Below are 27,194 nucleotides of genomic sequence, written 5' to 3' on the forward strand. Positions count from 1 at the left end.
TTAAAAAACACATACACAGGTTGTCAGTTTTTTATTCAAAATACACTGGAGTAGAAAATGTAGTGCTCTATAAACCGGAAATGGTCGTGTAGGTAATTGTATCTGCCTTGACATGTGGATACAAAAAGCCACGTCACGTTACAGCCATCTAGAATATCATTTTTATTTTCCCATCAAATCAATTAAACTTTTGCTTGTTCCTCTAATTTCACAAAGTCCTGTAGTTTAAAGTTGCTTTAATGACACTCATGCAAATGGGAATGTCCTGAGACTTCACAGTATACATTAAGCATTGCAATGAATGCACCTTTAACTAGAGGTAGTACTTTTATTTAGGGAAATCCCTCACCATTAACACAAAAAAGATTGTTTTATTTCTAAGCTTCGAATCAATATCATTTCAATTTCTTATGTTTTTAAATCAAGTTTCAATTTGATTTCAAAGAAGTTGATTGAAACTGTTAAAATAAATCCCATACAGTGAGAGCGTTTCACTGAGACAGAGTACAGCTTTATTAAAGTCAAACTTCAGGCATTTCTGAACTCTTCAAACTCAACTTTAGAATGAAAAAGGACAGAATCAATATTCTCAAATAAAAAGACAGTCATGTACAAAAAGAGTGTCATCTCAACAGTCACACACATTTAGAAGCAGAATTGTACAGGCAAAAAGAGCACGCCACAGTAACATGATTCTATGCAAGTTCAATGCAAACTATTTACAAGTTCTTCAACAATATGCAGTATGCAGTAACACAGGTGGAACAGTAATCAACATGGTATTTTGTGTTCATCCACGTTTTAATTGAAGCAACACCAAGAGAGATAGATATGACCCCAGTTAGAGTTTATGTAAGTAATTTTACTACAAGTAAAAAAGATGAGTGCTCGTGAAGGTGAATGTATTTATTTATTCAAACACTATTTCTGCTCTGACAGCATGTCAATTAAAAGAGACAGTCGGCAACATTGCACAAAAACCAAAAGACGTCGCACTGAACCAAAATATACCCTTTGACGTACAGGGGGGGTCGGGTCCATCCTTAATTTAAGTGTATATAAAAAATAATAATCCTTGACATATAAGAGTCACTTAAATGAGAACAAACATGCTGTCTCTTTAAAAGAAAATGTGGGCAATACAGTGAGAATAAACCAACAGAACTTACACATCAAGGAGTATTCTAAGTGAAAGAAATGATCCACGCTGGGACATTTAAATGAGTTATAGATAATACTGCTGCTGTATCATCTGAGAAGAGCAGAATAGGACCAACTGGCACAAAGTTAGTTGTGATCATGTGATTTGCAGGTGAAAAACATAAAGGCTGTTGCACAATTTCTATGCAGTGCTGGAAGAAAAAAAATTAAAAGGAACACAAATAAAGACAAAACACTGACATTAAAGACTGATGTTGGAAGCATGCATTTCAGCTGAAAAAATAAAAAAAGGCTTGGCTTTAAGACCAGTTATATAGTCACAACTCATCAGTCAGATATTTTTTCTGAAGCCACAAACACAAGAGTGTAGGATGCCTGCGGTCAGATAAACACACATGTATGTATCCTGTGTCCAAAAACCCCATCAATAAATAAAAAAAAAGGAAAAAATTCAAGTTTAGACATGCAAACCATTTTGAGTTTGTAAGAAAGTAACAGTGACTTAATGATGCACCTACTTGATAGGGAACAAGTGCTGAAGTGGCCCTTATTCCTACAAATGACTAATGAACAAATATGCGTCTCTGAATGTGAAGTTTGGCAAATTTGGGAGCAGCAAGAAATCCGCAAGTTTAGTCTTTTTTCAGGAATCCACAAAAAAAGGGCTTCCTAAAAAGGGTTGGTAATAACCGAAAGACAAAAGAGCAGCTGTTGAATTAAAAAAAGTGAGAAAATTTAAGATGTTAAATTTGTGCACAAATATGGCATAAATAATACAGAAAAAGAAGTCCAAGTCTTTTTCTGTATTCTTTAACCAATTAAGTGCATGTCTTACTTAGTCTACCCTCGTTGATATAATAACCAATTGACCAAATAACAGTCAACACCTGAATCAACACCTAAAACAGTTTCAATAAAAACGGAACATTAAAACCTTAATGAAAGCAGAATGTAATGCAGGACTGTTGTAGTAGTTGTAGCTAGTACAGCAGTCCTAATAAAACTGGAGAGTGTTTGTACTCTTTGCATTCAAAGAAATGATTTGGAAACATTGGCACAGTTTAACCCTGCGGCTCGACTTTAAACACAGACCACGATGGGGCAGAAAACACAAACAGTCATGTAACCGGGGTAGAATCACAAGCATAAACTTCCTTGAGTCCAGGCTAAAAAAAAAAAAAAAGCACAAAAACTGCTCTGAAAACTGAAACTTTACATTCCTATGTTTAACTGCTTCACACTGCTATTAACACCAATTACAGTGAGTCACGATACAGGTCGATGAGCAGCGGCTGTTACCAAAGTGTGGAATCATTACACCAAACAAACGTATGCAATGACTAAATACAGATATATCATGTAAAACTCCCCGTGTTTTTTTTTTTTTTTTAAATAGTCTATTTCACTTACGCCATGTTGGAGAGGGAGACAAATTACTGCACTGGTGTTTGAAAAAGAAATTGGTATAAAATGTGGTGCAATAAATACAAAAAATTTGGATTTGACAGATGAGCGATTAAAAACACTGTACAGAAGTTTGTATTTTTACATCATACTGGACTGGACTGTTGTTATACCATTACGTCTTTATATAAAGCCCAGCCTTGAGGATGTTCTCCAGGTGGTAAATAAAAAGATAAGAAGTGCCCCTTGAGGACACCGTGGACTTTTCTGTAGGGAGCTGGGCTGGCAGTCATTCCTACTTGTGCCAAAAGAAACCAGCAGCATTTAGGCCACTTTCCTCTATTATAAAAAACAAACAAACAAAAAAAACACGCCCAGCAACTCACCACGTTTCTGACTGAGAGGAAAAGTTACAACACAGTTTAAATCCCGACGTTACTACAAGAAGAGGTATCCATTTTGAAACACTTGTCTTATGTTTTTTTAATATACATTTCTGTATATGTATGACCAAGCTAAATTGTGTAGCGACAAGCCGTGTAAAAGTGCTTTTCAGAAAAGTTTGGCAAAACAGAAAACGGAAACAAAAACAAGCATCAAAGCGGTCACAGTACACAACGTTACTGAAATGGACTGCATCTGGGCAGTAGTTACTACAGCCAGAATCAAACTTAAGGCTGAGTAACAATACTTTAAGACAGCACCAGTGATCACAAGCTGAGCCCCACCATCTACAATACAAATAACATAAACTGCTCAGGGGAAATGTGGGAACAGAACTTTATCGAAAAAAGGAAAGGAAAAGGATCTGTCTTGTTTAAAAAAGCGTTTCCTTCTTCCAGGAACAACCAGAGAGGCGAGGCTCCGTCCCTCCTGATCTTTGCGTACTTTACAATATTATGAGCCAATTATGTACACAATGGCGAGTGAGACTGGCAATATGAAAATCACAAGTACTTCTGTAATGTCATACCATTACACTATATACCATTATATTTCACCTTAATAGGACTATTTTCACAAGGAGGTCTGCGTACTGCTTAACACCTAAACAAACAAACATAATACACCACTCACTGAGATGAAGTGAGAGAATCTGTCTGTAAACATGAACAAACATAGATACTGTATATAATTATATTCATCTATACTCAGAAGTATATTAAAACCATGTCTAAGGAAGGTTGGAATGTAGTGTGGTCCTGAAAAAAATTGCACAAAATCGGTCACTTCCACCCTTTTTTTCCTCCAAGAGAAAGAAGAAGAGATAAATACGATCACGGCTTACGTCTGGAGTGATGATCCGCTGTGGAAGAGGAGAAAGGCTGGCTCGTCTCGGTGCAGCCACCCTGTGAGCGAGATGCTGACCACAGCTTACAGCAGGTAAACAAGGAGAGGAGCAGCATGTCGGTGGAGAGGTTCAGCTTCACACATGCTCTTCCTCCTCTTCCTCTTCTCTCTACACCTCACTCGTTGAGTTTTTCAAAGTGCCGGTATCTGACGACATGACAACACTTAAAATTTCCACAGCTGTAAAAATTTAAAAAAGAAACATAATGAGGTGGTGATCTAGGTCCTCCGATGGGCGGAGGCGAGCTGTAGAGAGCGTTAGTAGTGGTGTTTTATGGCAAGAGAGGAGGGAAAACGGCGCACAATGATGCCTGGTCACTTCCCCTGCCGACACTCCAGTTGCTCTCACCACAAACGGCATCAAGGTGTTCATCGGCGTGTCTCAGCTCGGCCATCGCACTGGTCAAAAAGCACTGTGTTTCCCTTCTGTCATGCACTGCTTCAGATCAGAGGTGGACCGGAGCCCTGGAGGCCAACAGGAGTGCACTTTACAGGGAATGAGGTATTGAGGGAGCTGCGGTCACTCTGAAGCCAGCTGGCCTGCCTCCGCCTCTGGCTCCTCTTTGACGCTGACGGGGCTCAGAGCGGAGCGGCGCGGCTTGGTCGAGCTGGAGTTGGAGCCCAGGGGACTGATGGGGTTGTGACTGGAGCAACAGGGACGGCCTTCAAGGGAGGAGGAGGTGAGTGCCCCCGCCTCGTGATCCCGGCAGTACGAGCGAGGGCAGAAGTCACAGAGAGACGAGGCCGGGGCGCCACAAACGCTGCAGTCGTGCCACGGACATTCCCAGCGACCTGCAGACAGACATGGAGGTCATTATGGTTTCAAACCTGGGGGTCCGGACCCCCACTAAGAGTCAAAAGCTACATCGGGTCCTGAAACGATTGAAAAGGACAGGAAAGCAGAAAATATATATTTTAGCTTTTGAAAAAGTCCCTTCTTTTTAAACCTTCAAGTAATAGTTGCTTTTTTCCTCAACTATTACTATATACGTTTACTTCTTAAAATAAAAACAAGGACAAATTGTTTACACCGGTAGACATAATGCAGCCAGTGACAACCAGGCATTACAATAGACTGTTTTGAGGGGTCACAAACCAAAAATGTTGAGTATGTTTTAGGAATCGACCTGTTGAAAAAAGCTTTGTTGTTTGCTCATTTCCTTCAGTAAATAAGAGACACTTGGAAACAGTGCAGATAGGTACTAATATAGCATCACAGCAGGTATGTTAATTTGCTGAAATCAGATGAAAAGACCAAGAAAAATATTTTTCAGCAAGATTGACATAGATTTCAATATATATGCGCGCGCACACACACACACACACACACACACACACACACACTACCGTATGGCGGTTTGGTAAGGTTGAGACACAGCAGGTGGTACGCTTTCGGACAGTCCTTTCTGTCACACATCACCAGCTCCCCTCCTTCTCCGCAGCAAAAACAGAAGTATTCGTGCACGTGTTTGCCTTCCAGCCGCAGCTTCCGCTTCTTTGGCTTCAGCTTGGCGTTCCTGGCCTTCTCCTCTTTTTCCATTACCACAGCACTCTAGAGGAGACATTATAAAATGACAAAATGGTATCAATCAGCTTCCAAAGTCAGGATTGCTCTAGAACTGGAGTCATGACGACAAAACGTAAATGTCCTCACCGTTGGCTGTACCCCGAGGAATCCAGAGCAGTTGTCTGATCCACAGTGACAAGACGATCTCCTGTTGCCCACACAGTGCAGGTTGTAGTTGAACGTCAGCTCTGTATCTGCAGGAACATGAGAGAAAAGGTTCACATCAAATGGATCATCTGGCTCGCTCCTAGTGCATGTAGCGTATACGTTCCATTTGAACTTACCAGCATCGATATCACAAAGGGTGAAGAGTCCGATGCGAACGTCTCCGTTTACTGTCCACTTCTGCGTTTCACAGTTCGGGCTGCAGCTGTGGTTCATAAACCGAGACGAGTTTCCTTTTGGGCCGGCGTCTATCACACGATCCTGCGAGGAAAGATGACCATAAAGACACCAGGGTTTAAGACATGCTCGGTGGAGGTCTCTCCACTGAACAATGTTTATCAGCATCACTGATGTTACCTTGGTGAGGGTGAGCATGTAGAAGTTGGCCACTTGATTTTCATGGGCGCGTTTGATTCGCTGCTGGCACTCCTCTGAGTCGATCACCTCTCCCACATACTCTGTCACAAAGTCACCCTGGAGGAAACAACAAACATCACATTTTTACACAGACACCCTTATTTAAATGTCCTTACAAATAGTGAGAAGGGTGGAAATCAATGAACTGAACACCTGTGTTTCAAAGCCTTGTGAATTGTGATATTTAGGTCATTAGGTATTTAGCTGGCAGATGAAGGTAATTTTAAACTTTTAAAACAATCAACCAGGGAAAACCATGGTGAGGTTTTTGTGTATTATTTACATGTCTGAAAAGTGCTATAAAATCGGCACTCTAGTCATGTAAAACCTCTCTTTCTGCCACTCTCTACTTGTCTAATAAACGAACAAATGACAGGAAAATATTAGGTCTTGGTTTGGATGAGCATCTTTCTCACTGATATTTGATCTCTTTCACATAAGCTCAAATAAATTGTAACTGCCCTAATGATACCTGAATGCTCTGAGTTTTCATCTAACTACTTGAATGATATTTTTCTCCTCTGGGCCCACTGTTTTATTCATCCAAATGTCACTTAGCAAAAGAAAGTTTCCTCCATTTCCTCCACCTTGACTCATTTCAAATTTAATGTATTCAAGAAAATCTTGACCCCATAGCATGTTGCAAGAAGCACAAACTAACCTATTTGCAGTTACCGATTTTGTAAATTGCACGGACTTTGTTCTAGGCACTATTTGGCTGAAAAGGCCTATTAGAGTGCAGTGCTGGCTCAGCAGAGAGAGTGGTCATATTGAACACGTAGTATTCCATTTGTCAGATATTCTAGGTTGATTGTGATGCCAAACTTGACTTTCAAATGTCTGTTTTGTATATCTGTATAGCCGGTCAAAATAAAAAAAACTTGAAAGTCAAGCTATTCATGATTTACTGTAGGATTGGTTTAGTTTACATATAAGATGAAAGTAAATACAAATGAATTACAGTGACATGTTGATGTCGTTTTGCGTGAAAGGATTGAGCTCAACACCCACCTTCCTGAGAGCCTGGTTGGTCCTGAGGCCCCAGCCACGGCCGTCTGTCTTTATCACTTCTGTCTCCGCATACAGCCGCTTCGAGAAGCACTGGTTCTCACAGTTGTCTCCTGCAGGACACACCTAACAACAACATAAAAGGTAAGAAGTTGAGAGGTGCCATTTCTCTTGGCTGTCTCACAGGTTTTACTGTTCAGGAAATTAGCTAAATAACAAACGTGCACACAGACCTGTGGATGACACTCGTACTGCAGCATGCGGTTAAGACATTGAGAGTGGAGGCTGCAAGGATGCTCATCTGATGGTCTGCAGTTGCATCGTGGGATTTCTGACAAGTCAGCAACGTGCACCTGCACTTTCCCCACTGGTTTGTTGGACTGACACAAGAAAACACCCGCGTAATAAGTAAAAACACTGAAGACTTATTGAATAGAACTTTAACGTATACAGTTTTTGGGTTATTTGTCTAAAGTGAGATATTAAAATTACATTACCTTGATGAATTTGTACGGTGGGGGTTTGCGAGAGTTACGTTCCTGCTCTAGAGCCTCCCTGCTCTCCCTCTGCGCCTTAAGCTCCTGAAACCGCCGGGCTGCTTCTTCCAGAGCTAAAACACGCCAACAATATTTCAGAAATTGATCGTTCCTACAGCTTTAAAAAGGATAAAATCACAACAGATTTGTCTAAAAGTACAAGGAAACTTTCTAGGAAGAAATTACCTTTCTTGAAGGTTTTATTGATGTTGATTTGACCAGTGACAAAGTTCTTGTCATTCTCCACGTAGGGGAAGACGCGGCCCTGGTTGATCCAGTAGTAGTCGTGGGAGCCAAAGAAGAAGACGGGGAAGTCCCCAACATCGTGGCGAAGGCTCTGAATGTTTGATGGCACCAGGCGAGGGTTGCAGATCTCCGCTGGCCACCACCTGCGAGGGAAACAGGACAGGGACATTGTAAAGTAAGGACAGAGAAGAGTGTGGTGAAAGCAAATCATAAAACATGTCATCTAAAGTTATTATAGCCTGAGGGTAGCATCACACTTGCACCAAATTTTTCAAACATTTTACTTTGCTTCTCATTCTTTCTAATTGAAACTTCTTCTTGTTTCTTACAACAAAAAATATTTTCACAAGCCCCTGCAAAATCACAGATCTCTGACCTATAACATTTACATGTTTGTCCAAGAGAAATGTTGTTTTGAGAACATGAAATTCTTCTTAAATGGAAGAGACATTATTTGTGTTTGATTACCTAATATTAATCTAGTACCATGCCAGCAGACTATTAACTGCGGCAAAATGTTAAAGAGCACGACTGCTGCGCTCTGCTCAGTATTTTCTGAATACCTGCATCTCTAATATCACATCCTGTTTCAGTGTGAAGTGCACATCAAATTTGTTGCACTGAACTTAAACAATAAGACTGGCGATATTCCATATTTCTGTATATATATTGTTTATACATCTAATGCTATAAAAGACCAACAATACATTTGCCCTTCGCTAGCCTATCAGTGCTCCTCAGCCCCAAGCCCATTTGTTCCAACTGAAGACAGAAATCTGTGGTTGATTTTGTATAGAATAGATCATATATCATATCTTTTAAATGTAACCGTACCACAAACTGAGAGTTGCAACCGTCAGTAGTCTATAACCAGTTCTCTCTGCGTACCTGTAGTTGCCCAGTTTGACCCAGACAATTTGTTTGTAGTGAGGTTTCTTTCCTGCCCTGCAGTCACTGCAGGACCACGCCCCCTCTGGCATCTCCATCTCCAGACACTCCGGGTGAAAGGAAGCCGGGCATGTGTCGCAGCACAGCAACTTGCCTCCTACATTTGTATGGATGTATATGTGTGTGTGTGTGTGTGTGTGTGTGTGTGTGTGTGTGTGTGTGTGTGTGTGTGTGTGTGTGTGTGTGTGTGTGTTTGCATGCGTTGTGGGAAATGGGTATGCAAAGAGAGGAGGAGTGTATGATTAGGTGATGCACCTTAAAACCTGGACAAACTCTGAATCTCATTTGCAGACAAGCCTTATAAAAAGTACAAATGCTACAGCACCAAGTCATGGTTTTCCAACATCTACATCTGTGATATATAAATAGTGTCCTGTAGTGAAAACATTTTCATCTAAAGCTAACATGGTCATTATTCTGAAATTAAACTAAGGCCAGGAGCTTTTTGCTTAAGTGGAGGCTCCTGTGAGAGCCATACTACATGAAAAAGACCACTGCATGGGGTTTTCAGGTCGGTTACAACTTTCATTGCAGCAGTTACGCATGTCTGGCAATCAGATTCAGAGCACTGTACCAAGACCAGTCTATGGGAAATACATGCGGCAGCACAGGAATAAAATCAGCCAGAGAGTTAACAATGAATCAGGGTTACACTCAAATAACAAATTACTGGCAAAAAGCAGGCATGCAGTCCTGCCAGTAAAGCAAACTTTTCCCATCACACATATGGCATCCTGCATGGACCAGCTTGCATGGAATCATATATTTAATAATATTGCAATTTGTAGGTTTTTTTCTATACATCACAACTTTAAACTATCCTTGCACTCATCTTTGCTTAACTGTAATCAAATCTATTTCTGATAGAGAATGTATTCCATCCAAGGCAGGTCAAAACTCAAAAAAAATGAGGTGAGCCAAAATTTCATTTCATCTGAAAATTTCAGTCAAAAATAAAACTTAGTTGCAGTCAGCATTAAAAGAGGTGAGGCCTTTCAAATCAAAACAAGCCCAGAGTGCTGAAGTAGAGAAGCAGAGCGCCTCGAGCAGCGATTAGCTCCACAAACCACAGACAGAACCTGAACTAATCCAGAGCATCCTGCATCATACAGTGGTTGAGGTTTGATGACCAATTATATTTTCCCAGCGTATTTATCTCACATTTATTGCAGAGATATATACCCAGATTGACTGTTCATGCACAGCACAAACCAATCTCACAATGGGCCTCGTGCAAGAACCAATCATACGGACAGATTTGTTTTTAAGTGGCACGTACAAGTGAATTTAGAGAACTTGTCGCATTGTAATTTTTTCTTAGGTACAAATTAAATTCACAAGCCGTCCAGAACTGTTGCACACGTCATAAACATAAAATCAGTCTTTCTCACAGCAGAGAATCATAATGCCTCAGTCTAAATTAATTTGAAGTTTAAATATAATGCCTAAATCCACTCAAATAAATATTAATAACTACATAAAGATGAATTACTAAAACAGACCAAATCATCATGGCTTACCAATTTACTGAGAAGTTTGGAAAGATTTTGATTGTGAATATTTTCTCGCCCATCACCATGACATCATGTTACAGATCACTTTGCTTTACCAAGATCTTTTTTAGCATTTAACTTCACGTCAAACCATTTCCTCTTTGAACGTGGAGGTTCCTTCTTGACCTTGGGAAAACATATACTGTGATAAAGATTCTTAACTCGAGGTTCACTTCCAACAGGACGTCACATTCAACACCAACAGAGAGAGAAAGGGGTTATTTAACCACCTGTCATCAAGCAACCAAGGTCCCGTGATGACACCTGGGCAAGTTCCACCTGTGAAGAAGGTCGTGGTTGCCGAAAGCTCCGGGAATAGCTAAGCAAGTGAACTTGGAGTGTAGAATTTTTATTACATCTTTATTTCCGTCTCAGTGCAGCGCTGTTCTGATGACACATCGCTGGCAGCTGTATTAATACATGTATTTTCTAATTGTTTCTTGTCCTTTAATATAACTACTGACACTGCTAAATGTGTTCTGTTTTCAGACAGCTGGATTTGAAGTTTTTCTTTTTACTAATTGATAAAAGTTGCCCACAAATAGGCAGAATAAGATTTTATATATTAAATTTATACAGCAATTTTGGGGGCATCAATTATGCTAATGATGATGCAGCGAACAGGTGACATTCCTCAGGCTGAAACGAGCAATGGGCCATTTTCACAGCAGACATTTTAATTTGTCATATTAGGAAAAGCACAGGTGATATTAATAACATTAACAATGGCTGTGTCCACGCCTGTGTGACAGTGACAGCCAGCATGCACAATAGCAGGACACCGAAACTCAGAAGCAGCTTAAATTAAATTATTTTGTTATTTACACCTGTGCTTGTCAAACTGCTGCTGTAAATAAGGCCAGTTTAGAAAATCTGACTTCTCATATGCCCCAGAAAAGAGGTTTAGGATAAGACTACAAAACTGTTCTTGCATGAGGCCCACTGTTATCTGTTAATGTGTTAGGGAACTTGGCTGAGGTTACTTTGCGCCCCTCTGCATTCAAATTAACTGCATTTTTAACCAGTTAATTAACTTTGCACCTCAAGGCTTTGAAATGAAAGATGCATACAAAAAAGGGGGGCAGGCACAACACAAACACAGACCAGTGGGACAAAAGGAGAAAGAGAAAAACTGTTCAGTTACCTTTCCCAACATTCTTTTTGGTAGCTGACGAAGGAGAGGGAATCATAGGTAATTTCAACTCAGCACGATTTGACTCAGTCAGAAGGTAGTGGGACTTATAGGCATATGAACTTAATATGGTGTCAGTAAGGTCTTGCACTAACAGCCCTACACAAGACACACAGGAAGAGACGGGGGTGAGCCGCAGTCAAACTTGAAATTACCCAAAATTCACAAAAAGAGAACAAACACTCAGTCACACACACACACACACACACACACACACACACACACACACACACACAAGAAACAAGTAAAACAAAGCTTGTCCCGACACAAAGAGGCCAAACAGTGCACTCAACTTATTGGTCAACAAAACATCATATCTAAACTGGTTAAAAGTCATTTTAAAAAAGGGTAAATCCTCATCACCATCCAGGACAGATGGGATTGTGTTAAGTTAAGTGAAGTGCAGTGTAACAGCCTGGCTCATTTATAGTATTAGTACATACTATACATACATGGTATAGTATTATCGGGATGGAAAACAAACATTTCACGGCTCTGCTATTCATGAACAATAATGCCAAACAGGAAACATGTAATATTAAAAGATATAAAATTATTAATTAAGTTTATGAGGTTTAATTTTTTACGCATGAGATGTTACTGCAGTTGTGACAATTTAAAAAAGGTTATATTCGTAAAAAAATCAAAATAAATGAAAAAACTACAATCATGGAGGGCAATAAGGTCCTGTTGATGCTCCAATGTGAAGTGCAAGTAAGAAGAACCGATTTTGCGGTTTGTCACAACAACTGAAGCAAAATCATCGAGTGTGGTGAAATTAAGAACTTTTACAATTGTCTGCTCTGTCTGTTCAGGGTCACTACTTAAAATCACGGCTGCAGGAGAGGAAGGCCGTCGTAGGTGTGTACATTTGTGAGAGCTTACCTCTGGCACACAGAAAGCACCAGCCCACGTTGATAGGGGAGGTGAGGAGGCCGTTCCTCTTGGTGCTGCTGTGGCTGCTGCAGATCATAATGTGATGGGTGAGGGCGACGCTGCCTGCTGCCACGCAGCTGTCTCCTGTGTGATAGGCCACCGGACAGCGGATACAACGCATCAGACGACCTGGACAGGAGGCAGAGGAGAGGGATAGTTGGTTTTCAGCTTCAGACTCACTGGTCACTTTACAACAGGTGAACTGCTCACTCTGTTCATGAGTCATGTAGCTGTGATACTGTGCGACACACATAGAGCTGTGAGAAGTTGCACTCCCAGTAACTGTAGAGTTTTTATAATGAATCAGGTCAGATTCATTTAGGTGTTCCAGCTGTAATTAAAGGAAATAAATATGATCACTTCGTATTGTCTTTGGTTGCTAAGACAATCAAGACTTCAGTTGTTAAAATGTAATTTTTCCTCCCTGCTTCATTGTACAACAAAAAAAGGCAAAAAAATCATCATCACTAAACATTAACACTTGATGTTTTGGACCTGTGGTTCCCAACCTAGGGGTCCAAAAGGTCACAAAACAAATCTGGATGCTTGTGAGATGTTTAATGGGGTTAAAAATAAAAAACAAACAAATTTCTGCTACAGGCATTTTTGTGTGAAATCTATCTATAAATTGCAGGAACGTCTGTCTGTCTGTCTGTGTGTTATGCGCATATCTCTCAAACCGTTAAGTAAGTAAGTAAAACGAGTAAGTGCAGTGCCAAGTTTGACGTTGTTTGGATTAGAAATGCAAAAGATATTGTTAAATATATCGGTAAAAAAAGCACACATTGGCTTTTGCCGCTATAGCTGCTGGCCACTCCCCCTCTCACACTGTGGACCAGAGAGAGAGCAGCGGAGCTTTGGCAGCTAAAATGTGACATACACCTCAGATCCACAAAATTGTGCAAAGTTGCACTACTTTGGACTGTTTTTGACTTTGAATAAACACAAATTTAAGGACATTTCAGAATCCCACACATGCGAAGCACAACCAGCTACAGACAACAAGTGGCAGACAGAGCGTGATGCAGGCTATCCAGCTTATAAAGCGAGACGTATCTGTATATGTGTGTCCGTGTTTGGGGGGAAGGTAACCTGCACATCACACGCAGACGCCACATGCAGAACGCTTTAGAATAGCGGGGGGACTCTTTTCTTGCTATTGTATTAAATTGCTGTGAGCTGGCAGAACATAACGTAATCTCGGAGATTATTCCTTCACAGCACTGTGCAATGCGAGAAAATCTCAAAGTTGAACCGGGCAGACACATCAGTTTTCATCAGACTCACCCTGGGTCGGGTTAATTAAGTCTACTGCTAACTTACAACACTAACAACATTACAGTCGCCAAAATACCCCCGCGAATCAAATTCATACTTCACCGTTAACCGTCAAGCCACTAAACCTGTATGGAAATAACACCTCTGCTGAAATATTAAATTCGTTAAACCTCACATATTATGCTCATTTTCAGGTTCATAATTGTATTTTAAGGTTGTACCAAAATAGGTTTACATGGTTTAATTTTCAAAAAAACACCATATTTTTGTTGTACTGCACCACTCTCTCTCACTGCTGCAGCTCCTCTTGTCACCTTGTGTTCAGGTCTCTGTTTTAGCTACAGAGTGAGACCTCTTTTCTTCTTCTTCTTCTGTACTATCTTTGTTTGCACTTGCACATGTGCAGTAGCTCAGATGTAGATCATGTCAGCTAGCTAGCTCCATAGACAGTAAAAGAAAGGCTGTTTCTCCAACTTCGGAGAGTTACAAGGCAGGATTAGCCGGGAGACTTCTTCTAAATGAGGGTGCACATGTAAGTAGTTATTGTGTAGATTATGGTGAACTTGTGTGTGTTGTAGCAGCGCTTTGCCATTGAGAACGAGGTAGCATGCTAACAGTTGCGGTTAGCCAGCTCGTTTCGGCTAGTGACGTAGAAAACCCTGCAGATTTTGACCAGCTCACCCGGAGACTGAAGGCAGGACACATTCAGAAACCCGTATCTCACTCAAAACAGCATGGATGTTTTTTTTTCGAAGTTTGTATGCGTGTGGAAGGACCAGAGACACAAAATAACACCCCAAATCCCAGAAAAAGTGTTTTTTTCATAATATGGGCACTTTAACGATCATACGACACAACGTGTCTCTCTCTCTGTCTGTCTCTCTGTCTGTCTCTCTCTGTCTCTCTGTCTCTCTGTCTGTCTCTCTCTCTGTCTGTCTCTCTGTCTGTCTCTCTCTGTCTCTCGGTCTGTCTCTCTGCGTGCGCACACACACAGTCCGGTTCTGGTGGTTGATGAACGCAGATAGGTGCTGATTAGTTCTCATAATGGGCCGGATGGGTAGCACACTGCCATGAGTCCATGAGGCTAATGTCGGATTACGCCACATTTTCATTGTGATATTTTGTGATTACACTCTGAATCTGCAGTGTTCTCTGTCAGGTAAATATAGAAGTACAATGTCTATCTATGATGTAGAAGTAGCCTACACTGTAAGTCAGTAGTAGGCTATACAGTGGAGTTGCATATTAGGTGGTTTGGGGTCCTTCTGTAAGTAATTTTGGGGTACAATTTGGTTTTGAAGAATTCTACAAGCAGCAATACCACAGGCCAAGCAATCGGCCTGTTCCAAACAGGGACATTTTCAACCGGCACCGCACTAGTATTTATTAATTTTACATTTTTGGGCCTACAAACATTTATTTAAATTAAACAATCTGAGGATGCTCAGAGGGGAAATTCTCTGGAACTCACATCTTAAACATGACAAGAGGCCACAAATAGACACAGATGTTTTTATAAAGGGTCACAAGCCAAAAAGGTTGGGTTATAAACTGCCTAGATACATTCTGAAGATAACATAACATGCAACATAACTACTTGAATTATTTGAGACGAGTCCCTGAAGGGTTTTAAGAATCTCTAAATAATTTCCTCTCTATCAATATGTAAAAAGGCATCCATGCTATCTGTATGTAGTACTTATGGTGATCAGAATCTGACACAAACCTAAACTTTGTCGCATCTCTTCCCTTTTTCAGATGGGACATTTCCAGAAAGATAATGCACCATCATCTAAAAGACATTTTCAGGAGCATAGCAATTGCTATTTTTTCTAAAAAAAGGTCCCCAGCCTCCAGATGCCTCTCACCTCAAACCAAATAGAGCACTTTTAATTTCATGTGAAACCGGATGTTTGTAGCAAGGCCCATCAAATATTTTGCAGGATATTCAGTGCAAGATAGTTTAAGTAGCACATTTTATTATTTTTTGCACTTCTCTGTCACATATTCTAACAGGGAAGTACAGCCTTGACCCTTGCACCTCTCATTAGTTATTTTTTTCTGCTGCTATTGGACAATAACATCAGCCAGCAGCCTAAATTGTAACAGAAACAGAAAGTTTCGTTTTTCATACACTGTCTTCACACTTTGCAGACACCTAGCAACGTCCCACAGCTTCCACTGCAGGCTCAAACAGGAAATCAGAATAGCTGAAAGCAAAGCAGAGGCTGTTTTACCTTTACTGGCTCGCTGCAGGTCTCTCTCCAGGCAGCAGGTAGAGCAGCTGTGCTGAGGGCAGCAGAAGCCTCCGTCCGAACTGTTGGTGGTGCCTGGGAGTTTACGGACACAGTCCTTGTGGTAGTAACAACCACATCCAGACACAGAGCAGCGTGTCACCTCCCGGCCTGCCGTTTTACAGCTAAAACAAGTATGATTGCCTAGAAAGAAGAATGAGGGAGAGTCTGGGATAGTATAGAGTCAAACACAGCACATGTAATACAGTGAAGATGTATTCTGATTCGCTCACCATTTCTGCATTCCAAGCAGGTGAATCTGCCTTCAGGTAGGGACGTCACACCGAGACAGTCCAGGTGAAACTGTCTGTTGCAGTCACCTTCACACACCACCAAACCCTCTCCGTAAACCTCGCAGATCTACACACAAACACAGAGAAAGACGGTCAATATAACCCAATACCTGTAAGCTTTTAGAAGAAAGAGAGTACAACAGAGATGAATCGTGAGCAGCGCTGACCTGGCAGACGGTGTCTCTCTTGCCGGTGCTGCCATCCTGACGGGACAAGCCAGAGTCCACAGACTGAGTATCTGAAGCATCTGCATCTGCTGCTGCTGGACTATCAAGACTCTTCCCAAATAAACCCTGTGAGATTTTTTTTTAAAAAGAAGAAAAAAGCGCAAGCGTGTTGATGTGTTTTGTGTGAAGGAATGCAGTATTATAAAGCACACGTAAGCCAACTGTGAGCAACTACTTTACAAGTGTGTAGATATCCAGACTCGTCAATGGCTTGATCTGGGCAACAAATTATTCTTTTTTTATTAATATATATATTATTAATGTATCAAATAGTAATAAATTCCCATTACAAGTTTTAAGAGCGTTTAGAGTGTTTTCAAAGGTCTTCTTTTATCAAACCAATAGAAAAAAAAAAAAAAAGAGTCCTGCACTGTACTAGAGATGTTCTGATACAATTTTTTCCTTCCCGATACAGAGTACTGATCCGATACCAGTGTGTTAAAAAATATGTATATTTTATTATGTTTTAACAGCTGTATTCTACTAACCCTGTATGGATGTGATATGATTGCTATCAATGTTGTATGGCCAGGCTCAGATTAAACTTTGTGAAACATGAACAAACACAAACAATAAATGTCACAGAACTTTCTTTTATTATCCAGTTTGACAGCGAGTCATCACAGAAAAAGAACGTAAATAAACTACTAGATTTTCTTCTGGGCTAAATTACGTGGTATCGGATGCGTGCATAAACTCGAGTACTTGCCGATACCAGCATTTGAGGCAGAATCGGAGGGTTTTCCGATACTGGTATCAGTATCGGAACATCTCTACACAGTACTGGAAATGCACTAATAAAAAAGGAAAATGCAATGTTAAAAAGAGAAGATGATCAGATGACTGAAAGTTTGTCTTGTAAATGTTGCACAATATGTAGTAGTAGTAGTAACACTGTGTATTCTCTGACTTTTGACTCTAGATGTACTGTATGTTTATACATATTTTGTGTGCAGGAGAAAGCCAGTATTTTCCTCTTTGCGTGTGTGTAGGTATTTCTGTACATGTTTTCTAAGCCTACCTGTGGGTCATTTAGGCCTCTAGAGTCAGAGTCAGAGGTGTCTCTGTACTGAGAAGAAGCCATCTCCACATCTGTTGACGCTCTGCTTCGCTTCTTCAGGGGTTTGCAGGCATCTGAGATCTCGCTGGCTCCTAGATGTTCACATAGGGGGGCAATAAAAAATAAAAAAAGATGGATTTCACTTTTTTAGAAGTATAAGGAAGTCCCACCACAGAGGTTTAAAGGAGGCATGACAGAAGGATCCCCTACCTTTCTGTGAACCAGTCCTCAGTGTGGTCTCAGGAGCCATCTCAGCCTGTGAGGAGGTTAAACATGACAGTTTAGATTATTGTGTTTCCAATATTGATTCAGGCGATAGCATGTTAGTATATAGCCAGTGTGCATCTGTTTACACCAGTAAAATGTAAGGAAATAAAGTTGTTTACCAGCAGCAACAACCACGCTGGTATGTGGTGTGTGTGTGTGTGTGTGTGTGTGTGTGTGTGTGTGTGTGTGTGTGTTGTGTGTGTGTGTGTGTGTGATCAATACAAAAGTTCAAACAGACATCGTTCATTACAATACATTACTGTCACAAGTACTAATAAAAGCAAATCATTTAAATTAGAAAGTAATCAAAATAAATTATAAAAAAGATAGATATGATATATAGATGCCCTATAAAAGTGTCCTGTGATTAACTTAAATTAAATTAAATTCTTTAAAAACAGAACATCTACCTTTGTGTAAATTTTGCCAGCAGAATCAAATTATTTTACAAGATACTTAGTATATCAGTATTTGTGGTCGTATTCTCAGTCTCAAACCAGCAAACAAGCTCAACCATGTAACGATACCGTACTTCAGTACACTTTAAGAACAAATACTACTGGGACCACTACAGAAAATTGCAGATGAACATATCCAGGGATTTACATTATAGACACAACTGATTATGTAACAACTGGCCACAATTTAGCACATACATCATTCCCGGTACAGCCATATACAAGGTTCAACCCAGTCTAGTTTCCCTACAGCAGGAATGTGTCAGGCGGTGCCCTAATATTTAATGGCTTTTTAAACTAGTGAATATTGTTAATTTTGCATCTATGTACGTCCAATTTATTTAAAAGGTTTCCTAAATTAAGGTTACAACCCATCAGTGTTCCTATCAATGTTTTTTAGCTTTGCAGAAATGGCTCGTAGAATCGTTGGCGAGGGGGAGAATCGTGAGAACGGGTTTGAGCCAAGAAAAACCCTAGCGCTAGGACTGATACCTGTTCCTTTTTGGTTTTCTTCTTAGGGACGGGATCGTTGCCTCTCTCTGACTCAGACCTGCTCCTGACTGACCGCCGCTGCAGCTTCCTCTCCTGAGAACCTGAAAACCAAAAAAAAAACTGCTGAGCTGCATCTCTTACTAACTTTACAAACATGTCAAATATTCATCAAAATAACACAATCTGCATGTCCGTGTTTTACAAACCGTGTGGACTACTGTGGTGTGATCCTGGAGAGGAGGTCTGCTGCATTCCTCCCTCCTCACTCCGCCGACTGGCGGGGGAGCCTCTCCTCTCCTCCCCCTCTTCCTCCCCTTCATCCCCGTCATCCTCCTCCTCTGGACTGGGCTCAGGTTTAGCTCTGCTGTCCTGTTGAAAGCATCAAAAATTTCAGCATCCTTACAGGACACCTCAGGATTTACATTTTTCAGTCTTCATGAGCTACACCAACCTCAGGTGAACAGTATCCCAGGTCGGGCTGCCGGGCCTCTCTCTCCACTCTCTCCTCCTTCTCTTCTTCTTGGTCTTTTTTCGGAGAAGCAGCTGCTTTTTTCTGCAAGAGAGGCCAGTCACACTTTGTGATCTCCACATTTAGCCTCTTCATGGTGATGGAGAGAGGCAGCAGCTTCCTGGCTGCTGCTGTTTTCCAGGCCCTGACTGGTGGCGGCGAGTCCTGCTGTGCCCGTGCATCACGACCTGCGCTCGGTTTCGGGGAGCTGGTTTTACGCTGGTCCCCCCTCTGGTTCTTCTCTTCATTTGAGGCCTGGGAGTTTGTGTTGTCGTCTGTGTTTGAAACACTACACTGTCTGCGTGGCAGCAGCCTTCGTGGCGGCTGCTCTCTCTCCGGCGACTTCACTCCTCCCTCTTCCTTCTTACTGGTTGAGCCACTCGAGCGCCGGTTTCGTTTCTCAGCTCTGATGTTGGGTTTCTTGCTGGACGTGCCTTCATGTGGGTCTGGGTCAACGTAGATGAAGGTGTAGTTGTCAATTCGCTCCTGCCGCGTCATCACAAAGGCGTCCTCAGCGTGGCCCACACCCACCTCCCACTGAGAACGCTCCCGCTGAGGGATAGGCTTCAGGAGCTGGAGAAGAAATCATCAAAAACATACAAACAATTAGTGAAAATCATTTAACTGAATTTCACCCAGATTAAATTGTTGTGTTCTGCTGTCAGACGACACTGCTCACCGTAACTTACCATAATGATATAAAGCAGGGGTGTTCAATGTTTTTAGGCCAAGGACCCCTTTAGCTGAAAGAGAGACGGAGCAGGGACCCCCTACTATTGTACATATATTGTATAAAATGAAGTTGCATGTTAAACTAGGCCTGATTGATGAAAGTAAATTGATATTAATAGATTATTTATACATCATGTTTTAATGTTTAACATACATGTGGAGGGCACAGTGACTCCTTAAGTTTAACTCTATAGCTACCACAGTGTCCGCCTTACCTATAGTAAGCTTATCTTCACTGTGTAAATTAAATGTTTTATTTTAACAAATGGGCCAATTTATCTTTGCTATTATTTATATGTTGGATTCATATTATTTTATATTTTCAGACATATTTTAATTTTTGAAAAAAAATCAACATTTTTAACATATTTTTTGCGGCCTCCCTGCACTTACTCTGAGGACCCCCTAGGAGTCACGGACCCCCTGTTGAATATCACTGATATAAAGGATATGAGTTACTGAATAGAAATGACTCACAATGACTTCAAAGTTGTTTGAAAAAGAGACCTTCAAATTGGCAAGTTATATTCAGTGAATGCATGGGAGCAGGACTCGACAGTAATGGTTGCCCGGTTGCCCTTGGCAACCAGATTGAGTTAATTGGCAACCATTTCGTGGCCTCTGGTTGCCCCCTTTGGCAACCACCTGTTCAATATTTGTGTTTTCTTTTTTTTTTTAATATAAAAACGCAACACAACATTTCAGCTGTTGTGCGACCGCTTTCCACACACGCCCGTTTGCCGTGAAAACATACATGCAACGCAATTTTCTGTTCACGTTAACGGCGCATGTTAAAATCCTGTGCTAATATGGCACCGCTGCCCGGTATCTACCGGACGGAATAGCAACGCGGATTTCGGTGCCTCATTACGGTGCCACCTAAATGTCTGCGCTGCTCTCTGATGCTCCGAAAAAGACGTTAGAGGCAACAGAAACATCGCTGCATGTCACACTAGTAAACACTAATAACACGTTACACTTTGACACGTTAGCCTACCATTAGCTACAGTAGTAACTGGATTCAACACGGTTAAAATGCTGACAGCTGAACAGTGTAAAAGTGTGACTGTATATTTCACTGTAGAGGATTCCAACAGTGGGACGTAAAACCGTCTGCCGCTAAAGCTATGAGCTAAAAGACACAAACTAGCACTGGTCGTCGACATCTAGTCAGTGTGTGTGTGTGTGTGTGTGTGTGTGTGTGTGTGTGGATTTATGTTTATGTTGGGTTCCTGAGGAGGGTGAAAAGGTGAAGAAGGTACAATATGTGGGAGGAGAGGGAGTGCAAAGATATATATATATATATATATATATATATATATATATATATATATATATATATATATATATATATGACTGCTAGATGTTGGGTTTACTTAAACCTGGTAAACGTCGTGGTGCATTAAAAGTTATTGTAAAATACCCTTTTCTCATCTTTTAACAGCAATTGACTGGTGAAAGAAGTAACAATAATAGTTTGTTCCATGTTTTAATAATCATTTAAACTCCCCCCTTTTTTGCGCTGATTCGAAAATTTATCCGATCTGTGACTCAAAACTGTGATCCGAACCGTGAGTTTTGTGATCCATTGCACCACTATTTGAGAGGGATGGGAAAGTATATTGCAAGCCATTATGTCATTGTTTCATTATTAAAATGTGTAGTATAGTTACATAAGAAATGAATTGCTCCAAATATAGGCAGTTTAAAACATGGCAACCTTATTGTCAATTTCGGCAACCAAAAGCTGATGCCTGGTTGCCAAGCCAGCAACCACTTTAAAAAGTTAGTGTTGAGCCCTGCATGGGAGTTTAGGAAAATAAATTGTTGTACAATAAATCTAGATTTTTTTGTTTTGTAAAGCCGGCGTCTTCTAATCTAATCCCACCAGGGATGAGCCATGTGATGGCATAGCATAAATAAAAGTAAATTCATTTATTCATGTATTCTGATTGGGCTATATAAATAAATAGGCGATATTCAAAATAAAACAAATAAATAATGGGCTCTAATAATACAATGCACTGAGCTGAGCTCATGTCTTTCTCACACCTCTTTGACAACTGCATTTGAGGGATTCTTTATTATACTACTGAATAAAAGTACATAAAACAAAGAGCAGCTAATATATAATATATTGGTACCCCTAAAGTCCAATCAGTCCAGTATCAATCTACCATTACTGTAATCTTTTTCTATATCTGTTCTTAGTAAAGCGATATATATATATATATATATATATATATATATATATATATATATATATATATATATATATATATATATCTTTACTAAGAAAACTAGGCTCCTACTCTTAAAAAAATATATTTACTGCATACATTTCAAATAAATGAAGTCAAATTTAAACATAAATCTTGGTTTAAAAAAAATACTGAAAGTTAACTTTGGTTTAATGATTGAAATGCCTACAGAGCATCTGAAAAAAAAATAAATTTACATAGTCTTTATACTGAATCAGTCTGACAACATTTTTTAGATGCATTTGTACTTACTTTGCTTTTTTCTACAGGATTTGTGGCCTTGCGCAGAGTCTCAGCCTGAAGGTCATCAAACTGTTGCTTTCCCTGGTACAGGACTATCCTCTTCTCATGGATCCACGCTCGCTCAGCGACACTGCCAAAGAACTGGACGTGATACTCCCTGTGACCTGCACAGAGAAAGAGAAAGGAAAACAAGCAGTGGCGTTTATGTCCTCACACATGCATATGTCTGTGAAAGAAAACAGGCCCATACCTCTGGTGTTGATGCGAGTGTGGACCTTCATTTGTGGGTCAGAGGAGACCATGCAGGGCCACCAGGGGTAGGTGCCCACCTTGGACCACACCAGATCTCCTATCACAAACTCCTTACAGAAGCCCGTCTCCTGGATCACTGATGGATGATGGACTTTTGGAACCTAAACAGAAACAGGAATGAGTCACTTGTCTGCTTTCAAAATCCAAATAAGTATGTCTACTACAGTCTAACAGTCATGCTCTTGCCTTCGGCGTCTTTGGTTCAGTTTTGATAACAGTCTTCTGAGGCTTCTCTGTCTGAGTTGGCGGTGTTTCTATTGGCTGGGGCTGGATGTGGATGTCCTCTGTCTGCTCCATGTTACCTGCCTCTGCTTGGCTCTGGTCCAGGTTCTGTTCCTGGACCTGCAGCTGCAGCCTCACACTCTTTTTCCTCTTCTCCTTCTTCCTCTCATGTCTGCGCTGCATCTGAGTGGCCTCGTTCTTCTGAGACTCCTTCTGAAGAGTAGAAAATAGAAAAAAACAAAACAGTGGTGATGAGACATCAGTTAACTTTTTTTTCTTTTAAATAAAAAGGTACTTCAAAAATGGATCTCTCTGTCTGCTGAAATCAAAGCTCCCTCAGATATCCATTTCTTAGGACATTTACCAAGATGCACACAGTGTAACAATTCCATGTGAATTTAATGGGACAGATTAGACTTCTATTTAGAATGTAATGTCATTTTTCAGTGGGTCAATATAGACTGCCTTGTAATTTTATGCAAGGTATGCTGTTGTTTGTATGTAGAGCTGAAATTATTTAGCAACATTTTTGACAGTCATTTTTCAAGAAAAAATGGTGTGGTTAAAAGCTTAAACAGTAGGTGCGCCTTGAGTTAAAAAATGTTGTCCAAGTTCAAGAATGACAAAACTTTCTCACTCAGGAGGCTCATCATATAGCAATAATGATTACTTTCATCATCCATTTATCTGCCGATTGTTTTCTCAAGTAGTTGATTAATTGTTCATTCAGAAAGTGTTACAAAACAGTAAAAAATGCCCATCACAATTTCCCAGAATCCATTATGACGTCTTCAAATTGCTGGTTTTGATTAAAACATTACAATAATCGATTTACAATTAAACAAAAACAGAGGTAAACAGCTAATCCTCTCACTTGGGAAGATAGAGCCAGCATGTTTAATATTTCTGCATGAAAAATCACTTCAACAATAAACTTGATAAAAAACCAAGTGAAAAAATCAAGTGTCATTCCCCTCTTAAGTGAATTGTAGGAATGAAAATGTAAAGACGTAAAAATAACGTCACGACTGAGATGTCTTCAGTGATAGATACAGACCTGTGTGTGTGTGTGTGTGTGTGTGTGTGTGTATGTGTATGTGTATGTGTGTGTGTGTGTGTGTGTGTGTGTGTGTGTGTAAATAGCTCAGACATGCACACATTACCTGCAGTTCCTGCAGCAGGTCCCCACACAGCGCAGATTCAAACAGCTCTTTCCCATTCTGGTACGTCTTTATGATCTTCAGCTTGATCTCGGGAGAGCTGGTTTTTTTCAGCACCCCAACAGGGGTGCTGGACATGGAGTGGGAGGATTGAGAAGAAGGGGTACTGTCCACAAGAGAGGGGGGAGGACTGGAGGAAGGCAGGATTAATGGGGGAGGAGGGGGGAGAGTGTGGGTCATGATGTGAGGTGTATGGGGCATGTGGTGCTGGGAGGGCAGCGGCAGAGGACTCTGTGGGTGCGGGTGGGTTTGTATATGAGGTGGGTTTGAGTGGAAGAGGTGCGCGTGGTGGTGATGATGATGGTGGTGGAGGTGTGGGTGATGTGTGGGCAGAGGGGGGGACACAGGAGACAAAGGTCTCTCCTGGAGACCCGGGCCTCTCAGGACCGTCCCCTCCCCCGGCATGAGACTGTGATCTCCGTAGCTCCGTATGGCCCCGTAGCCGTTAGCCGAGCCGTTGGGGAACTGCGAGTACATGGAGAACTTGGCCTGCGGCTCGTACATGCCCAGACCAGGCGGGTAGCCGTTGGTGACCTGCGACATGTCCTCCGAGGCTGTCGGCGGGTAGGGAAACTCTGCATCCAGGGCAGCATCGTAGGAGGGACCACCATCCTCGCCTGGATCACTGCCGGTGTCACAGGTTCCTTCCTGTCTGATGTTGGCTGAGTCAATGAGCTGAGGGGGTTGCTGAATTGTATTTCCCATGATCCCTTGCATGAAAGAGAAGGAGAAATCCATTGTTGGGCTCCTGCATCCTTAACTGTCTTTTTCTTTGACTGGACCTGTTGACAGAGGTATATGCAATTAAATGAGACACAGGTAGGCTCTGATTAACTACACACTGTTTTTCATTAAACATAAATGTATTTAGGAGCATAATAGAATCTGCATTTTTAAAACTAGATTTTGACTCAGGGAAACTGTATAAAAATGCAACATCCCTAGTTTGCCTCCAGCAAGGAACCATTACTGCATGTCATACTCCGTCCAATGTAACCTCAGCTCCTAATGAACTCAAGAGCTGAAATGATTAGTAGATTAATTGAACAATATTTCAAGCAAAACTGGCACATAAAAAATTCACTGGTTCCTGCTTCTCAAATGTGACTTTTGTCTTCTATAATAATAAACTGAATATCTGAGTTTTGGACTGTTGGTCAGACAAAACTAGCAATTTAATTATGTTTACTTGGGAGTCATGAGATATGATATGAGGAATTTTGATGGGCCTTTTCACAATTTCATAGACAAAATTATAAATCCATGTAATGAAATATTTTGGAGATTGTTAATTAAAAAATAGTGTTAGCCAAAGCCCTGATAAACTCAGCGATTTTCTGAATGTTATAGTGGACAAGTGGACGGTCAAACTCTTTCCAAAAAAAAACAACTCATCTATAAATCATCAATCACCATTAATTATCTTAAACCTGCTCTCAAAACATATCTAAAATTCCAGGCAGCTTGTACAGGTGAATAAGAAGTATCCTCTTTGATAGCCAACTGTGTAATGTAATTTAGGGGTTTTATTTCAGCAACACAAAACACATGGCGTCCTGCAATCAAAAACAAAACAAAGAGCAGCTACCAGTTCCTGGTTTACCCTCTTATCCTTAAAACTTTTTTGTATGTATTATGGTTAATTAATCAGGTAAAAAGTGTTGAAGCTTGCACAGTGAATGGACTAACCCAATGATTGTGGTTTCATTTGTTAACACAGTAACGTTAACGATACTCAGGCTTGCCCAGCGTTGGCAAAGGTGGATAACGGTGATGTAAACATCCATAAAAAGGTGTCAACTAACGGTCACTAGCTACCTATAACGACTTGTGTTGTTATTTAGGGTTTATATGTGTTGTGGTAAACATTAATACCTGCTTCTAAATGTGAAAAAAACGACGTCGCAGACAAGAAATGTTTCACTGAATGATCTTATAGCTTTCTGCGATGTTAGGCTAAAGCTACCTGGCATCAAAAAGGGTTTGTCTTGAAAAATGGACCGTTAACCGTTTGAAAACAAACAACACCAGGGGAATTCGACCGTTTGTCTTTAGACACACACGACTAACCGTTCACAGTTATCCTTTATCCGTTATTACACATGGAAGAAGAAGAAAGGGGGAGCTAATGTTGGCTAGGCTAACGTTCCATTGCCAACATGGCTGCCTTTGCCCCTTTAAATCAAATTGTCTGGCGTGATTATACCTCCATCACTGGCGGCTTGGGCAGATATGTGTCTGAAAATAAGCTAGCTAAGACCCCAAAAAACGGTCCGAGCGGAGACAGAGAGAAGGGGGACAACGACATGCAGCAGCTATGGCAAACATGCTAAAGAGGAGAGCAAAGGAGCAGCAGAGATTTTGATGCCGAATCGAGAGATGCAAGGAAATATATATTTAAACAAAATATCAATACCTTCAGCGTGTCCCATTCTAAACACATACACCAGCCAGCAACGGTTCCTCGTTTAATATATAAGGAGAAAAAAGTCAAAACAATCCTGTAATATAGAAAAAGCGCAGGCCTTTTCCTTTTTCGTTTTAACGCAATTCTCAACAGAGAGGAGGAGGGGGTGTTACGCTATCTGGTCGCTGCCCAATCCCAAAGCTTGGCTCTTCCTCAAAGTAGGGACTGGAGCATTTAGTAGAATGCTACAGATAGATATGCCCGATTCTCGCCCTCCTCCTGTGTGCAGTCTTCTAAATAATAATAACCATAATAATAATCTCTAGCTCCCTCTTTCTCTGGTTTAACAAAAGCACTCTGCTTTTTTTACTCCAGGCCTGGTGGTCGGTCTCTCCTGCAGCTCAGCGCCAAAATCACCGGAGGGGTTATGAGGAGCA

General features: G+C 40.9%; 1 protein-coding gene across 4 annotated transcripts; it reads right to left on the minus strand.

Annotated features, from left to right (window-relative positions):
• Positions 1 to 16: 16 nt before the first annotated feature.
• On the minus strand, positions 17 to 27,194 carry nsd3 (nuclear receptor binding SET domain protein 3). 4 transcript variants are annotated; one of them, XM_031305168.2, is made up of 25 exons: positions 26,767 to 27,194; positions 24,294 to 25,132; positions 23,095 to 23,340; positions 22,847 to 23,009; positions 22,606 to 22,760; positions 19,304 to 19,933; positions 19,059 to 19,221; positions 18,853 to 18,953; positions 17,846 to 17,891; positions 17,597 to 17,727; positions 16,516 to 16,641; positions 16,289 to 16,415; positions 15,999 to 16,199; positions 12,433 to 12,612; positions 11,500 to 11,646; positions 8,743 to 8,899; positions 7,795 to 7,997; positions 7,570 to 7,682; positions 7,306 to 7,452; positions 7,076 to 7,198; positions 6,005 to 6,121; positions 5,767 to 5,908; positions 5,570 to 5,676; positions 5,263 to 5,467; positions 17 to 4,707 (listed from the first exon to the last, which is right to left on the minus strand). In XM_031305168.2, exons 2-25 carry the CDS (start codon positions 25,086 to 25,088, stop codon positions 4,436 to 4,438), a joined length of 4,797 nt encoding a protein of 1,598 aa, XP_031161028.1. In that variant the 5' UTR covers positions 25,089 to 25,132; positions 26,767 to 27,194; the 3' UTR covers positions 17 to 4,435. The 4 variants fall into 4 exon arrangements, with proteins under 4 accessions (XP_031161028.1, XP_031161029.1, XP_031161027.1 ...); XM_031305169.2 differs by having other exon boundaries at positions 11,500 to 11,523; positions 23,095 to 23,343; positions 26,767 to 27,192; XM_031305167.2 differs by having other exon boundaries at positions 23,095 to 23,343; positions 26,767 to 27,192.

Source organism: Sander lucioperca, chromosome 2 (assembly GCF_008315115.2).
Source record: "Sander lucioperca isolate FBNREF2018 chromosome 2, SLUC_FBN_1.2, whole genome shotgun sequence".
Lineage (NCBI taxonomy): Eukaryota > Metazoa > Chordata > Actinopteri > Perciformes > Percidae > Sander > Sander lucioperca.

Coding starts and splice junctions, on each gene's coding strand:
- nsd3 (XM_031305167.2), bottom strand. CDS start 25,088: ATGGATTTCTCCTTCTCTTTCATGCAAGGGATCATGGGAAATACAATT. Junction 7,683..7,794: donor CAATAAAACCTTCAAGAAAG/GTAATTTCTTCC, acceptor GGCGTGTTTTAG/CTCTGGAAGAAGCAGCCCGG. Junction 7,199..7,305: donor AGTACGAGTGTCATCCACAG/GTCTGTGTGCAC, acceptor TGTTGTTGTTAG/GTGTGTCCTGCAGGAGACAA.